Consider the following 18,335-nt stretch of genomic DNA (forward strand, 5'->3'; position numbering starts at 1 on the left):
ATCAGTATTTTAAGCTTAGCTTATAGTATTTTTCCACGCAGAAATGTTTTATTTGTATGTCTCCAAACTTATCCGATCTTTTCTTTTATGGATTCGGATTTGGTGTTTTGCTTGGAACTTCCTTTCCTTCTTCAAAATTGTTTTTCAAAATTTTTTCTCTATTTTTATAGTATCATTTTTCACATTTGAATTTTCAACTTATCTGAAATTTGCTTAAGTATACATAATGACACAGGATTCCTTTTTTTCGGATACTATATGTTGAATAAGGCATCGTTTCTCCCACTAATTCAAAATGTCACTTCTCTATGGTTTTACCTCTGGACTCTGTGCTTTGTTTCATTGATTTATCTATTTATGTGCCAATTCCAAAATGTTTAAATTATTGTAATTTTTTAAATAACTGGGTTACCTACAGTCCTCCTCTCCCTTCCTTCCTCGGCCTTCTTATTCATTGTTTCTCTGGTATTCTTCAAAGTTTATTTTTTTGTTTTAACTTTAGAATCAGATTGTCTAGTTATAATCTGCAAATACATATAATTTTTCCTTTTATCTGATACTTATATTTTTCTTGTCTAATCATTTGACTAGTAATTCCAGAATAGTGTCAACAAAGGCACATACCAGAAATTTCTGTAATAAACATTTGCCTGTCACTTCATTGTCAACCAAGAGACTGAAAATTATTTTACCCTTGTTTAATCTCCTCCCTCTCTTATCCCCCTCAACAATTGTAGAAGAGCCTCACCAGTCTTCCAAACCTCTTTACACAGTTCCTTCCTAACTCTGTTTTATCCTGTTGCTTGAACAAGAAATTTCCTGCCCTTCTCACCTACATGATCCGAGCTTCACTCTCTTACCTTCAATGTCAGAGGCCACATCCCTTATCCATGTTCTTAATCCCATACCCTAAGGATTCATCCCAGACTTTGTTCCCTTCAGCCCATGAGCATACTCAGTGCTTCACTTTAGGTTGATTGCGTGAGTAGCCAGTCTTAGAAATTTTTTTTGTTTCCAATTGTTATAACTAAATATAAGAGGAAGAAGAGAAAAACAGGTATTCCACATCCAACAAATTGAACTGAAATCTTGGAAATGCTATTTCTTTTCATTTATTCTACTTGAGATTTATGATTCCTGAATTTGAAAGTGTATGTCTTTTATCATTACTGAAAAATTCTCACCTTTTTTTCATATATTGCCTCTTTCTCAATTTTCTCTAATTTCTCCTTGTAGAATTCCTATTAGACGTAAGGTGGAGCCTTTAGCTTTCCTCTCTCTCTCTTAACCTCTGTCATACTTTCTCTTTATCTCACTGTACTGAATTCTGTGAAATTTCCTCCAACTTCGCTTCTAGTTCACCAGTTCTCTCTTCAGCTTTGTCAAACTTACCATTTAACTTCTGACCATTGAGTTTTGAATATCAATGGCTGTATTTTTCATATGTGGAAGTCTCTTTTTTAATTCAAATCAGTCTTGTATCTTTAATAATGTCATCTTTTCCCAGATGTTTCAATTCCACTTATGTTAATTATTTTAAACATTTTTACTTTATTATCTCCATCTGATAAGTATATTATTTGAAGTCCGTAAGTGCCAAGTCCTCTGTTTTTGGTTTACTGGCCCTTGCTCATAGTTGGGGCTGAGGGGGTGGGGAAGGAATGGGTTCTCATTTTAAATTGTGAGTCATCCTCACTAGGTGTTTTCTGTAAGAATCCTGTAGGGTCTGGGTGGAGATGTTCCCTCTGAAAAGCTTTTGCTTTGCTTCTACCACATAATCCAGAGGTGTTACCAACCACAAATCACTTTTTTATGTTAATTTCTTGGCTTAGCCATTCTCAGACAGAAAATAGGTAAACTTGAACCTCAAACCGTGTATAAGCAGACTTATGGTTATAAATTCTCATGGGAGACTAAGACATAGCCTGGACACTGGCTTTGTGTGTGTTTAGGGGTAGGAGGTTCTCAATTCCAGCACCTTATCTCCAACAGATCCAAGGCTTTCTCTCCTAATGGCATGTAGCCATTAAAACCAAGCCCCTTGATTACTGATATTGGCAAAACCAAAACAAAAGCAAATGACACTCAGTATCAGGTTGTTCTAAGTTCCCTTTGTGGCTGCTGTTGTTGTTGCTGTTGTCTGTTTTGTGGGGAAGAAGAGTGATCTTAGGGTATTTCCCTTACTTCCCTGAGAGATCAACAATACATTTAAAAAATATATTCATTATATTTTACCCAGCATTATCTAAGTGTTTTCTAGTGAGAGAGTTTTCCAGTTATATAGTCACCCATAATACCAAAAATAGAAGACCTGGAAATACCATATGGAGATTTCCAGTTTATAAAAATGCCAATCAAAACATTCCTTATTGGGGCCGGCCCGGTGGCGCAAGCGGTTAAGTGCGCGCGCTCCGCTGCAGTGGCCCGGGGTTCGCTGGTTCGGATCCCGGGCGCGCACCGACGCACTGCTTGGCAAGCCATGCTGTGGTGGCATCCCATATAAAGTGGAGGAAGATGGGCACAGATGTTAGCCCAGGGCCATCTTCCTCAGCAAAAAAAAAAAAGAGGAGGATTGGCGGATGTTAGCACAGGGCTGATCTCCTCACAAAAAAAAAAAAAACATTCCTTATTGAACTTTTCTTAAATAGAGTTGGTGAGAGGGATAGTGGTGGAAAATAAGGTCAGAGAGTCCATCTCCCACATATTCCCTCCTCATCCAGTCACATGACTACACCCTTCCCAATGTCTCTTGCATCCATCTCTCAGTGCTGATCTTAGTTCAGGCCCTTACCATCCTTGTTTTGTTCACCTGAGAATGGCTAGTACAACGCTTCCCACACTGTAGGTGCTCCACAAATGTTTGAAGATAACATATTTAAATTACCTTCTCCAGAATATGGTGTCTTGGCTGGCCCCTTATTAAGCACCTAATGGAATTTGTGTCCCTGAATTTGGTTTCCTTTAGTATTATGACCTCTGGTTTGAAACTTTATTGTGATGAGAAATGACGTTACATTCACACACAAACTTGAGAGTCTAGACCATTTTTTTATTATCCGCTTAATTGACACAAAGTTCACTGTAGATACACCTTGCTTTTACACAGGCTTGTAAATAGAAAAACACATCAACGCACAAAAATATGGTACTTCAATATCAAATTTAAACAAATGACTTCCAAACAGAATACAGGTTATTTATTTCAATAATTAAAGATGGTTCTTGTGTGTGCATTATATGATGTATATGTTTAATTGTATATTATGTTCAAGGTCAATGGAATCTGTAGCTAATTGCTCATTTGGTTCTTGAAAGACTGAAACATAGAAATATTGTCTTCTTTTTAACTACACAAACAGATCATATAAAATGTTCCCTGATATGTAGCTGTGAAATTATGATTTACTCCACTGAAGTTCTTAATGGCAACTTTAGAAGGCACTGCTTGTGATTATGGCCCTGCCCTTAAAATGTCTGAATCTTTTCCTCATTAGAAAACACAATTCTAATGCATAGGACTCAATGTGTTCTTTAGTATTTAAAAGAAGTCCTCATTTCAAGGATAGAAATATATAAGACCTTAGTAACCACAGCTAAGTTTTTTAGGGGAGTGGTGGGAGGGCAGTGGCAAAAAAAAACAGGATACTCAATAAAAAGCCACTTGAAAATTATCATGCAAAAGTAATTACTTTGCATCATAGTTGTATTTTCTAATTATAGTTCTGCTAAACATTTGCCACCACAAAATACATTTATTTTTATTCTTTATTTAAATTAAATAAGTGATATTTCTTCCTAAATAGCCATTAAGCTCTGTGGAAATTTTAATCTACTTTATTTAAACCACTTTAATAAATAAGAATTTTCCCCTTTGACCTTTATAAACAACTGCCATGAAGCATATTTTAAAACCACCTTTAATTTGGTATGAAGACACTTTGGCAATGCAGAAGAATACATGAACTTGGCAAGACCCAGCAAGTACAGTAAATGCCCATGATCTCAATGAAAAATACAGGCCATAGAACACTTCATTTTTCTTATGTTGAGCTAGAGTACAAATGTAACTGCTTAAATATGAACATCTATCCTCCACCAATTAGTAAACAGATATTTTATGTAATTAAAAACTAATTCCTTCAATTCCACCAATGTAAAAATAAAACAAGTTGAAATATCAACAATACAGAGCCTGATGGTGAAGACAGATTAGTAGTTCACAAGCTAATGGAAAGTGCAGTCTGAGAATGCCAGACCAACATTATAAATATGAAGAAAAAGAAGCTAAATGTTTACTCATCACAAATAACTTCAGCATAAGCACCAGCAAGTAGGCCAAGTATAAATGCACAGATCACAGTGAACTAAAGCCATAAAAGTCTAGTTCCCCGACCCTTCAATCAACCCTCCAGAGTGATGGGCATATAGCAGAGAGCCAGAAGCCCCGCTGCAGTTGCTCATACTACATTAAGCCATCCCTGCCCTCACCCCCAATCCCTTTCTCACCAACAAGCATCACAGTGAGTGAATAATTGGTCAATACAATTTATCTAGGGTCTATAGATATGGCCACAATTTGTCCTATATTCATTTTAAAGAGAATGCTTACATAAATTAATACTCAAAGACATTGAACTGACGTTTGTATATATTCTTGTTTAACATTCAGGTGGTTTAGATGGCATTTTAGAAGGTCACCTATATTACAAGTAGGGTTTTTTAATTTGGATTAAAGACTGATAGTTTTATAACAGCATCTAAGATCTTGAACGCGAGACTCTGAGCCTGTCCAGGTTAAGGCAGGTGACGGTATCTACAGTCATTCTACAAAATAAATGCACTCTTCTGTAGCTACAAAATCCTGAATCTTTGAATGGTCTACTGCCATGGGCTAAGGCTTTATAAGGCACTTTTGGCTATGTGAAATATTTCTCCTAACTCGCAGGCTGAATCTTAAAGAAATATTTACAAAGCTGCAGCAAACAAATTTTAAAACTAGATGCTTTATTGACAGGTCTAATTGGGATGGTGAGAAGCAGTTTGTACACAATGCCCGTTAATCTCTCTCTGTGCCATGTATCACCCATAAAGAAGATCACAGACACCAGCCACCTGAATTATTGCGTAGCTCACTTGACTTTTCAACAGCCACATACCCCTTTCCCTTTCTCCTTCTGCTCACTTAACTGGTCTGTAGAGGTGTGACCATTGGATCGCACCACTCCTTCAGGAATCCAGGACTTGTCTACACACCGTTCCATTCGCTTCATTATCAGATCCAGGAGCATCTCAATTGCTTGGCTTATGTTTGCCCCATTGGCAGCACTGGTTTCAAAGTAGGGGATTCTGGAAGACAGAGACAACTTGGGTGACAACACGTGGAGGGAAAGGACAGTGACCTTTGCCCTTGATAATTCAACATAGAAAATAAGTAGAGTACAAATATACAAGATAACAAAAGCATTTTACCACCACAGTGTATATTAAAAAGTGAAAAAGACAATAAAATACAATAATTGACACTGCATTCCTAATAGAGATGTAAAACTTGTGGAAATTTTTATTCCTGTTTCACAGATGATTACACTGTGGCTCAGAAAGAAGAAGTAACTTGCCCAATGTCATAATGTTAGAAAGTAGTGGAGCTAGGATTTGAATCCACAGCTGTTTGTTTCCAGTGTAACGAACTTAACCATAGACTCGTCTGGTTCCAAACTTACATACATTGTACGAGGATTTCCAAAACAATAAATCTCTTTTACTTGATGCACACACACAAAAAGCTGATATTAGAGAGAAATCAGAGGTCACTAGCTGTGTTTGTCAAAGGCTTTGCCACTTGTCAACTCCAGGCTATATTCCTGTACCAAACACTTGAAGACATTTTGAATTCTACAGCATCTCCGAGTTCCTCAAGGACATCAATCTTAAGTATGTTTGTTTTGATATCCAAGGACCTGTGGTATATGTGTAATTTTTTAATAACTCACAAAGAATCATTTTAAAACTATAAGGTTGCTTTTCACATCATCTTGAGAAATCACTCTTTTTATGGTGGCCGCCCTCGGATATTTGAGTCATTCTTTGCAACAGGATTAATTCACCAACTGTGAAATTCTTCCTGCTTCTTAATAAAGCCATGAAAATAGTGGTAAAATTGTATTTCCTCAAACTGTTGATTTCATTTCCACCACTTAGTAAAGAATCTGACCAAAATGCTCTTAGATGTAAAAACTACAAAAGTTGTTTTAGCACCTCAGGGAGTTCTGCAATCGAATTCAGTAAAGTATTCCTTACAGTTATAGGGACTTTAAAATCCTCCACCTTTAATTTATTGAAGAATGTCTTTGTTTTCCTGTGTTCTCATAGCAGGTTAACACTACATCAATGACTCTGATGACAATTTCAGGTACTCTGTTATTATTTCCTGGCTAGGAGCAGCTTCCATATGAGAGCTTTTACAGATTGTTTTTTTAACCGTCTTAACGGCTTTTACAGATCTTTTCAGAACTGTTGTGCTTCTTATGTCACTAAGAAGCACGTTAGAGGGTACATGTGTAGGGACGGAAGGCTAGTTCTCCGTTATGATTCCTCAAGATGATGTCTTATTATCTGCACACTTCCTATGGGAGCTGATAGGCCTTGCAACTGGACCTCGGCCATTTTCTCCTGTTTTAGTATAGCTCTTAGAAACTGGTTGAGGATCTATCACTTCATCTGAGCATCTATCTACCCATCTGTGGGTTCTGGGAAAGATGGTTGCTCCACCAATCCCACCATGCCCACGTTCACAGCCCTTCATATGCTGACTCTAAAATATCTTAATCAAAGGAGGGTCTGCTGGGCAAATTACATGGTCTTAGTAGTTTTGAAACCTCCTGCCTGGCTACCTCTTTGGTTACTGACCGTCTTTTTTCCTCCACCTTCATCTGTTGCCTTATCCACAAAATGAAGATAATGCATCTTTCCCACCCCCCTGGTCACAAGCAGTATTTGATTACCAAGAGTGAAGAGGCATCCTTTGCGGGGACTCGATAAACATTTATTTATCAAGTACCTATGATGTTATTGAGCTAAGTCCCAGGGACAGTTTGTGATGCTGCCATTGTTTCAGGAATTGAATTTTGGATTGAGAATTCTCAAAATTTAAATACGTACATTTTCTTCATCATGCTTTTTCTCAATTATACCCATGAAGAATCATTTAATGTCTACATAACATTTCTTATACTTAAGGAGAAGGCTTGATCATTCTATCACCATTCAGAAATATATCGTCACATGGGAAAGCAACTGAAAAACTCATCCCTCCCTCCAAGAATAATGGGCTGAAATTGCAAATACAAAAATAAAGTAGTTGAGCAGTAAACTTTCTTGTAAATACTAGTCATAATAATGTACATCCAATTTTTAAAATTTCCTCAAAGTCAATTATAAATATCTTTCCAAACCTACAGTCCTCAGCCTCAGTGAATTTCTCAACTGAATCTCCATTAAGCTATTTCTACTTTCGGTAATTTCTTCCCTCTCAACTCCTGAAAATTACCTCACAGTCATTTTGAAGGCATAAATGAGAAAATATAGTTGAAAGTACTTTTAAAAACTATAAAACCTGCGTGTAGCAGTTACAGACAGTTTGGACAATGGTTATAAGCCATAACCTCTGCAGCCAGGCTGCCTCAATTCAAATCCTAGTACGACTACTTATTGTGTAACCCTGGCAAGCTATTAATCTCTGTGCCTCAGTTGCTTCATCCATTGAGCTAGATAACATCAGTATCTTCTTATAAGGATTAAATGAGTTAACATTTAAAGCACCTAGATTGGAATCTGACACATAAGAAATGTGTGATTTTTGACAAATGTGTCATTGATAAACAATTCTTATTTCCAACACAGAAATGTGTTAGGTTATAAAAGTTTGTTTGTAATTTTGTTGTTTAAAACTCAGAACACATAGAAACAATGTCACTGAATCATGGACAGTCATAGCTTCAAGGGACTTGAACAACAGTACAAACATTAAATTCCCAGACGAGCCCACAAACATTGATTTCATTCACAAATGTAGCTGATCTACAGCACTGCCCTAAATTCTGGTACCTGGGACCACGCTTCCCTGCATCAGAGATGGTACCCTCAGCCCTGCCCTCACCAAAGTGCTTCATGCTCCAGAGCATTTGCCTCCCTTCCGTCCTCATTAACCCCTCATTTCCCACGTGAGCATCACTAAATACTGAGAGAAAATGCATCGTACTTTCCTGATTAATACTAAGGTATAAATGACTGATACCTCCAGCAGAGCTTTGAGCTACTGTCTAATGTTTACTAACAAGGAAATATTTAATTGGTAGAATTTCAGGGTACATGAGTTAAGTCATAAATTTTTAAGTCACTCATAAAAGATGTATAATATTAACAAGATGTAGTTTAGATTTATAACTCCAAATTCAACTAACAAACTTCTATCTTTCAATTGAAAGTATATTTTCCTGCCATTTGTGAACCTCCAGGTCATGTGACCAGGAGTCAGGATAACAACCTTAAAAACTTTAGAGTAATCATTCCGAGTCTTCGGAGCAATTGGGGTGACGCAGTTTTTGTTTCTACAGGAATAAATGAATGTTTGAGTTCACTCCTCTCCACTCTTAGCTTTTTGAGCTGCCAGAGGAAAAGTGAACTGGATGAGAGCCACAGAGAAGACCATGAATTAACACTCTCTTTCCACAATAAAAGGATGCCCCAGGGACAGAAATGTGCCTTTTGCTCACATTTGAAAACTGGACTGCTCAGCTTGTCCTAAGGGCATATGAAGTCAATGGATGGAGTTAGTAATATTTTTATGTTCGTATCTTCTTGATGTTCATCTTTAGAAGGCTTTTGGGCTACTTTATCTGAACACTTCTCCATATCTGTAAAGAGGGATAACAGTGGTTCATGGGGTCATGATAAGGAGGAAATGAGATAATACATGTAAAGGGCTTAGCACAAGCCTAGTATCCAACAAGTGCTGGATAAGTGTTAACCTAATTGGAATTTTTTTCTTCTCTAAAAATAATATTCTGCTTTTTCTAAAACTTACTAGGCAAAAATTTAGTAATCTTAGCTTAAATTCAGAAGGATCAATTGTCCCCTTTTTCACCACAGAAAGGGTGGTGGTGTTCCTTCTCTCCACATGGTGGTGCTAATGTAGCATTACTATGGGGTAGTATCACCAAACCCGTGAAAAAATCCTCTGCGGCTCATTGTGACATCAGTCTGTAAATGACCACTTAACGGCCATTTGGAACACATGCAGAACACCAATTTTGGTGTGCTTTTAAAAAATAAAATAATCATAAATTTCAAAATGAAATGAGCAAAATGACAAACAGCTTCAAATCAATGAGGGGGCATTATCATTTGCAGTTTTTCACCAAGATATCTATATCCAGCTCATGCCATACATCAGTATCCACATCCAGCTGGTTTCGTCTCTATTATTTATTTCCACAAAACTAGAAGATCCTAGATCCCAGTTAGAAGTGGCCAGGAATGAAAGCAAGTGTATTAGATGGTTCTGTCAAATGGTTGTAGACATTTGGCTCACATGTGGATCCAGAAATTATGCAGAAATTTTTCGCTAAAGTAAGAAATGAGTCTCACTACTTTTCATAGTCTGTTGGATGCTAAATGAACAAGCATTTACAGGAAAGCGCTGGTGAATGGACTGTTTCAACCTGGGAGATTGTGCCCATGTGCCAAATGAAATCCAGATCCTCCACTGAGTTGTATGGAAATCAGTCTTGTATGTTTAGTTGCAGCTTATGTGTGTGGTTTTAAAACAAGCCCAATGATACAACGTTCTCTCTCAAATAAAGGAAGGACATCATCAAGTTTGCAAAGAATCAAACTATTAGAGATCAAGCTATTCATACACATTTCATCTAGTTCAGATAGGTAAGACACTGGGTATTCTGCTGAGCTAAGCCACTTGAAATCCCAATAATGGTCTGTACTCCTATTATTAATGTTGTAAATAAATGTTTTTAACACATCTTTCATTCCAGAAACTCTTGAGTACCTTCTCATCAATAGCCAGCAGCCTTCAGTGGACAAAAAAGTCATCTTAAATTTGCTGCCCCTGAGAGTAGATCTTGAAAGTTCTCAAAAACTTTCAAAAGAATCACAAGAAAAAAAAATGTATAACTGTATATGGTAATGGATATTAACTAAACTTACTGTGGTAATCATTTTACTATATATATATATATATATATATATATATATATATATATATATAAAATCATTATGTTGTATACCTAAAACTAATACAATGTTATATGTCAACTGTATATATCTCAACTCTGAATCCAGAACAAAAGAGTTATAATGACCACCAACTACCCTCTGTGAATAAAGAACAGTGTTGGAGGGCATTTAGATGCAACCATTTTTACTCAGTGTCAAGTCCCTGCCTGCCCACTGCGGCTGGCGCTCCCTCAGTACTAATCGCAGTGTCCCTTCCCAGTCTATATCACAGCTCATGTAATTAACTGTGAAAAAAAAATCCTCCTCTCTTTAGCATGCATTTCCAATGATAAGTCATAGAGCACATTTCCCTTACCCGTGCATGGCACAAGTAGACAACTGCTTCATAGTCTGTTCATAATGATTTTTCCCAGCCATACTGTCAAGGAAAATATCTTCTAGGACAACACCGGACAGTAACTTGGCCTCTACACCAGTGGTTCTCAAAGTGCTATCCTCAACCACCACCACCAGCAGCATCTGGGAATCAGTTAGAAATGTAAAGTTTTGGGCTCCACCTCAGACCTATTGAATCAGAAACTCTGTGGGACCCAGCACTGAGGTGATTCTGATGCACACTAAAGTTTGAGATCCAATAGTACCATCTAAAAGAGAAATGTTACCCTGCTGTAGTCTGCTTTCTCTTCTAACATGTTTGTCACTGACTGTAGCTATTTTTAAAAGTGTTTCAGTAACAGTATGAACTGTAATAGGTTTGATTGGCAGGAGTACAAGTTTGAACAAACCTGTTTTGCTCTCTTCTCTGACTTCCTTTCCACATAGATGAACTGACCAATATAGTCCTTTAGTGCATGTGCAACCAATAAAAATGTTATGATTATTAAAAATGAAAAAAGATTTCTGTGAAAATAATCATTAAACTTACAAGTCAAATTTGTGAAATGCATGTGAACCAAAGTGCTCCATCATATCTTCCTCTGAAACTGCCAAACAGACTACAGAACTATATTTTATGCTTCCTAAATCCTAAGAGAATTCTGTTTTCATCCCTTTCCATTCTTCTCCACTAGTTTCAATTATCTTATCTGCTAATCCCTTCTCTCACTTTAGCTCAATTCAAAAACTTTAGATTGAGCCCCTTATGAAATACTCCCCAGACCCTGTGAGCTGGGCACAGATGAAAGACAACCTCTGTGTCCCCACATTCCCCATATACTGTAGACAGAAGGCAACGTGAGGCTCTTTGATACCAGGCAGGATGTGAAATCCTGAGAGCCAGAACAGAGGAAACAAGCAGAGGGCTAAAGAAGCCCAGAAGGAAAAGAAGCCAATCCTGACTCCCCCTCAGTACTTGAGAATATACTTGTTGATCTAGCTAACTCCCCTAGCTGCCCTATTTTTTGGCCTATATTAACACACTTCTCAAAAGCCTGGTCTAGGTCCACGGTTTCCATTGCTTCATCACTTACTTCCTCCTCACTCCCTTGCAACACAGTTCCCAACTTCAACACTTCAGTATTCTCCGTGGTGTTTGATCCCTCTCTCTTTCCCTCTCTCTGTGTTACAAGAGTGCCTCTCAAGGGAGGAGGAGGGCATATCAGAATTGCCTGTGGTGCTTTGTCAGCCTCCACTTCAGAATTACCTCAGTCAGTGGTTCTCAACCACTGCACAGGAAAATCACGTGGAGAGCTTTTAAAAGATACCAATGCCCAAGCTATTGTGATGGCTTTACAATAGGCAACTTGGCTAGGTTGAACAACATTTCCCAGAATTCCCTTTCCTGTCAGGGTGGACCACAAGAGAGATTTGGGGGAGATGTGGAGGGCGGAAGTGAAGCAACAGCCATTCTGTAGCTGTCATACATTGTTGCTTATCTGCTGGTACATCTTATTAGCATAAACCAGCAACCAGAACTGCACCTGCTCTACCTTCCCCTAGATCCTCCTTCAACCTCTCCAACTCCTGGACCAGGTGTGTGTGTTTAGCTCTGTGACAAAGGGCCCCGGCTTCTGTAGGACAACCACCCCATCCAGGTCAGAGGCAACAAGAACTGGCATGGGTTTCAGTCCAAAGTCCGTCATTAAGGGTCCCAGCTGGTTCTTGCTCTCTCCATTTTAAATCCATCTTCCCTTCCTGACTGCCTGTCGTGTGGACTTCAAGCTTCACAATCAGACACAAAACACCTCACTGAGACTGTTTAACCAGCTCCCACAAGCGCATAAAGTCAAATCCCTGTAGCAAACCCCTTTACATATAAGTATGTTTTCTCAGTTGAATCTTGCCTGATAAACCACTCCAGACCAATTACGTGAGAAGCTCAAAAGTAAGGCCCAGACATAAGTATTTGTTAAAAGCTCGCCAGGTGCTTCTAACACAGTTAAACACCACCTACTCTAGAGTGAAAGCCTCCACATCGTGTTGCAAATCTGTGCCAGAGGAAGCCAGTACAGTTGATGGGGATGCACATCTACCTCACCCCCACACCTCCCGCCCCACCAGCTAGAAGTGAGAAAGATTTAAAATCCTGTTCTGCCCCACCCTACGTATTTTCTCTGATTTACTCCTTTTTTCTTTTCCATAAATACAGCCCCTACCCACCTGACAGATCACTGCAATCTCCCTGTCTCTAGGCTTTCCTCCCTGCATTTCACCCCACCACCCTCAGACTGATCGGGTAAAGTACTCATAACATCCCTCCATGTTCAAAGGCTTTCAGCAACTCCCTGTCCACCCAGGAGATCAAGTCTACTTTCCTCACCTGGCATTCAAAGCTCTCCAGACTCTGGCTTCTTCCCACCTGGCCAACCTATCCTTCCACACCCTTCCCAATGTGACCCCTATCCTTGAGTGCTTTCTGAACCTTCATCAGTCCAAGGAAGAACAAAGCAGTGATCACACAATGAAAAGGGAAAGGGCCTCCTCTGGCCTCCTGGGATTCTGCCTAACAACCAAGGCCACTAGCCAGGTAACATTCCCTACATACCTCACCACACCATACCACCTCTCTCTCTCCCTCCCCTTCCTTCTCAACCCCACTGCTGCCTCCCACCTATATTAATACATATACATTTGAATTCTCATTGTATTAGAGGTGGAAAGAAAGTAAAGTACAAATGCCTTTGAGGAGATGCCCTTGACACTTTAATGAGCAGCACTGACCCCTTCTTTCATGTCCAATTAATGCTGTTGTTACTATGACCCTATCCCCAGAGCTCAAGGAGGAAGATAGTATTTAGTTGATTCTCCACCACAAAAACACAGCCTAAACCAAGGGGGACCTTCACACTCCTCTCCCAGCATAGAAATTTCAAAGCCAATGAGGGCTTCTTGATGCTAGAGCTCTCTACAGAAGCATAGGAACAGGCTTTGAAATCACCTTGCTGAATATAGAGAATTTCCTTATCCCAGGCATCACCTACTTGCATCTTGGAAAGGCAGCCTTACACAGTTAAGGCATTTGCCCTCCAAGCTGTCTTTCTTCAAACACCAAGAGATTGAGAAAATGGTACCGAAGCACTAAAGACAGACCCCTACCCAATGCTTTTTCTATGGTTCCCACTATAATACTAATATGCAAAGTAGGTATCTGACATCTCCCAAGGCCTACATCTGGGATTTTGTTTTAATTTTTTGCTTTTGTCTTTTTCGTTACCCATTCACGTGCTAATGTTTATATTGGAAATGTTTTCTCTAGATTTCTCCGCAAAAATACTCACCCATATTTCTCTGCAAGTTCTTTGGCCTCCTCCTCTTTTACTACTCTCTGGTCTTCCAGATCACTTTTATTTCCACATAACACTATATCTGGGTTTTCACAATATGCATGCATTTGTAGCTGGCCTATTAACATAAGAAGATAAGAAAATTTATTATAGGTAAATAATGTAAGTGTATGATCAATGGAGAATATATACAAAAGTGCTTTGAAAACTGTAAATGGATATACAGATATAAGGAACTGATATAATGCTTTCAAAGCATCAATAACCCAATCTGTAAAACCGAATGGATGGGGCATTTCATCCTGTCCTTAAGCACATACTCTAGATATTTACAACAGGGAGGAATGGGAGAATTTGCTAACCCTCCACAGGTACGCATGTGCACACATATGCATGCGCGCGCACACACACACAGAGCACATGGCTGTCATTTTTATGAAGGCCATTTAAGAAAAAAAAAAAAAAACCTTGGAGGATTTCCTAGTGCTTATTGCTAATTTTAAAGCTCTGTTTTTTATATATTTCTCTCCATAGCAATAATGTTTTTAAAAGAACTGTCTTCCTATAAACCAGCCTGTTTCTATCTGAAATGTTTTTCACATTTTCTATTAACCTAAGGCAGAAGCAATAAAACAAACAAGATATGGGATTAAATGAAGAGAGAAAAGCCAGAATAAAGAGTAAATGATTCTGTCACCAGAATCAAGAAGCTGCAGGAGATTGCGATTCTTACCCCACAGCTTTTATTTCTTTTCACCTAAAAACCTGTAAATAGCCATAATTTTAAAAAGCAATTAAATCAAACAAAAGAGCTTCACTAAGCTAAATAGTTTAATCTCCCAAAGAAGGAAAATAAAGTGTTATTTCTTACTCATCACATCCCATAACAAAATTAAAGCAGCTCAAACTTTCACAGTAAGACATTCCCCAAAGTTTATGGACTAATTTATTTTTTATTATGGTGAACCAGAGGACTGCTGAGATTTTAGTTCCTCATTATGGAGACATATACATTATATCTTATCCAGAGAAAGTCAAGTCAGCAAGCATTTACTGAGCAATAATAGGCCTGATACTTGGTGTAGAATTTCAAGGCACTGACCTTTGCCCTCAAGGGACAACGGAGGAGACAAGACCTATATAGGCAAGACCAACTGTGTACTGTTTCCAATAACAGCCATGCCCTTTCTTTCCTCCAGGCTGTTACACATGCTGTCCCCACCCCCTTAATACCCAACCACAACTTTCCTTTCAGGGAATCACCACTCTCCCTTTAAGACTTGCCTCTCAGTTACCTCTACTGTGAAACTTTTCTGGTCTCCAGAGTGGCTCTATGCTCTGTTAACACCTTATATGTCCAGTATCATGATTAGGAGCATGAACTCAGGACCCACTGTGTCTAAGGCTGAATCCTGGCTCTGCCATTTACCAGCTGTGTGACCCTGGAATTTATTTGACTACTCTGTGCCCATCTATAAATGGTGAAAATGATGGTACTTACTTCAAAGGGTTAAGGTGAGGTTTAGAAGAGCTAATTCAGTGACTCTTCAGGTAAGGTCCAGGGACCAGCAGCCTTACCATCACCTGGGAACTCGTTAGAAACGCAAATTCTCAAGTCCCACCCCAGATCTACTGAATCAGGAATGCTGGGTATGGGGCCCAGCATCTGTGTTTTAGCAAGTCCTCTGGGTGATCCAGATGCACACTCACATTTGAGAACCACAAGTTAATATATTAGAGCATTTAGAAGTGCTATGTAAGTATTACCAGTAATAATGTTTAATAGTGTTTATTTTGAAGAATCTGGGAGGTGTGATTATTGGTGATTTTTCTTTATTCCTAATTTTTCTACAAAGACCGTGAATTACTTATATAAAAAGTAAATTAATCAATTATTTTAAAAATCTCACTAAGAAAAAAGGCCCATCCATAAATAATTACAACACAATGTGGTAAGGGACAGCAAGGAGCTCTGGAGAAGCAAAGGGAAGGGGCAGACCTGCTCTCCTCGCCCCAGCCATCAGGGCGCAGGAGCCAGCTACTTGTTTAGTGCAACACTGCCTCTGTTCTGGTATATATATATATATACATATTTTTTTTTAACTATTATTTTGACAAAAACTAAGAAGAAATGAATGATCCCTGTAATACTCAAAATGCTAACAGGCAGAGGAAAAATAAAATGTATAGATAATTAACAAATTTGCATTTGTAATTAAGATTTGATATTGTCACCTCTGACACTGAACATTATACCTTTTTTTAAAAAATGGGGTTGAGGGGAGGAGAATTGAAGATATGAAACCTTCAATATGTATAGGTTTTCTTTACCTAACTGGGCAATAAGTATTCTTTTACACTATAAGGAAAACAAAATACATACATACACATAATTTCACATAATTTTAATCTTTATCTGACTAGCCATAAAGCCCAGATGGGCAAGATTTATCTGTCTCAGGGTTTCCATTTCTACCTGTGAAAAACAGGTAAGTTTTTCAATGCCGTCAAGATTCTATCAGCACCTTTTTAATAATGATCCTTATAAAAAGTGCTTGACTTAAGAAAGCCCCAGAACGTATTTTGATGATGCAAAGGAGAGGGTGATGAGCGAGGGCTGAGGATAAGGAACTAGAAATAGCCACCGGCATTCAGCTGTCAGGGAAATAATGAGGTGTGCAACTCAGCCAGGCATTTAACAATAAGCATAACCAAATTTGGGGAACCTATATTCAAAGTAAGAAATAGCTCTTCAACTCTTAGTGATCAACTTAGTTGAGAAAGAGCATAAAAGACCACTGAACCGAAAGCCAAAAGCTCCGCGTCCTTGGATAAGTCTATTACTTTTTAAGGCTCAGTGTCCTCATCCTAAAATAAGCACACACCACCTGCCTCAATCTCCTCCCAGGGTAGTTGTGAGGATCAGATACAAAGTATGTGGAAATGCTTTGAAAACCACAATGCACTCCATAAATTACTTATTTAAAACTCATTTTTTAAAATAAGCCTTTCTGCTATCAAAACCACAGCCAATTACCCTTTCATAATACCAAAACACCAAGTAATTTTTAAATTATAGGAATTTTTAAATAAATGTTTTCATTTTAAAGATTTAGATGTTAAGAATTTAACATCATGGGCTTCTCCAATAGATTCTCTAGGTTTACAATAATACCACCAACAGAGGAAAATGTACATTTGCAAGCTTTTGTTTTGTCAAGTAGCGGGATTTTAACTACTAACTAATCATTTAAGAGATTAGGATCTCTCCAAAGAGCCAAAACGAAGGTTATATACATTGTGCTGGGGACCACTTTTGCCAGTGCAGTTCTAGAGTTTTCCATGATGGGCTCCTCCTGGCAAATGCTCTGGCCCTAAAAGCAGAGGGGGGATCTCAGTACAGAAGAGACATGGAGCCAGGGGTAAGACCTATTCAGCCTTCAAAAGGTATTTATGTCTACGTAATATATATTTTAAACCCTGGGATGGTACAAGAATTGACAGCACACAATAGACAAGCAGCTACTTTGAGATTTAACCTCTCTAGGCTTCTATTTTTTCATCTATAAAATGGGGATAAGAGTCCCCTCTGGAAAAGGCTGATTAAGAAGTTACGTGGAAAGTGCTGCCTTGTACCTGGAGCATAGGAAGTACTCGACAAATCCAAGTTAGTATTGCTAGGAAGAGCAGAGTATTTCAGTTATCTTTGCCCTAAACTAAAAACCTTGCTCCTTTAAACAGCATTTTAAACAGCACTAGGAGTTCCTCCAAAACAATTTACCACAGAAATAGAATATGAGAGGGCATTTTATTGTGGGGGATTGAGGAGCAGGAGGTAGGGAAACAATAACACTTACTTATCCAGTTTCTGACATTGAGGAAACTTTGCTCATTTGTCAGATCAAAAAGCAGAAGAAACCCCATAGCATCTCTGAAGAAAGCTGTTGTCAAGCTACGAAACCTGGAAACATAAATGCAGATTGGTCACCTAAACCATGGCCCCACTCCTGAAATATAAAGCTACCAGCAGTGCCCTCAGCCTCTTACACCAGTTCATCAATAAGCGATTAGATGTCTAATAACATGCCATTGTCTCTAATAACTTCACATTATACAAGCAGATCGTAGCTCTTACACATTTAGTGAATTATGCTATTACAAACGATACTTTTAACAGTATAAAATTATGTATATAATCAACGATATCTTACAAAATATAGTAAATAGCTATTTAGAACAAGAAAGAATATTTGAAAATATATGTACACTTTAGAAAATGCCATCAATTATCAAAGTTATACCTGGAATTTTCTTTTAAAATAAAAACAATATGTATAAATTAGAAATTAAAAAAAAAAACAA

At 38.2% G+C, this 18,335-nt stretch overlaps 1 protein-coding gene across 3 annotated transcripts in view; it reads right to left on the reverse strand.

Moving 5' to 3' along the window:
- Positions 1-3,028: 3,028 nt before the first annotated feature.
- Positions 3,029-18,335, reverse strand: part of RAB27A (RAB27A, member RAS oncogene family) — a 63,566-nt gene continuing 48,259 nt past the window's right edge. For all 3 annotated transcript variants that reach the window (XM_014780732.2, XM_087427489.1, XM_087427484.1), the window contains exons 4-6: positions 17,831-17,934; positions 13,968-14,091; positions 3,029-5,346 (exon numbers count right to left, since the gene is read on the reverse strand). In XM_014780732.2, coding sequence (XP_014636218.1) covers positions 5,142-5,346; positions 13,968-14,091; positions 17,831-17,934 — 433 coding nt within the window. In that variant the 3' untranslated portion in view covers positions 3,029-5,141. The remainder of the gene's footprint in view (positions 5,347-13,967; positions 14,092-17,830; positions 17,935-18,335) is intronic.

Source organism: Ceratotherium simum, chromosome 3, assembly GCF_057802395.1.
Source record: "Ceratotherium simum simum isolate JZ-2026a chromosome 3, ASM5780239v1, whole genome shotgun sequence".
Taxonomy (NCBI): Eukaryota; Metazoa; Chordata; class Mammalia; order Perissodactyla; family Rhinocerotidae; genus Ceratotherium; species Ceratotherium simum.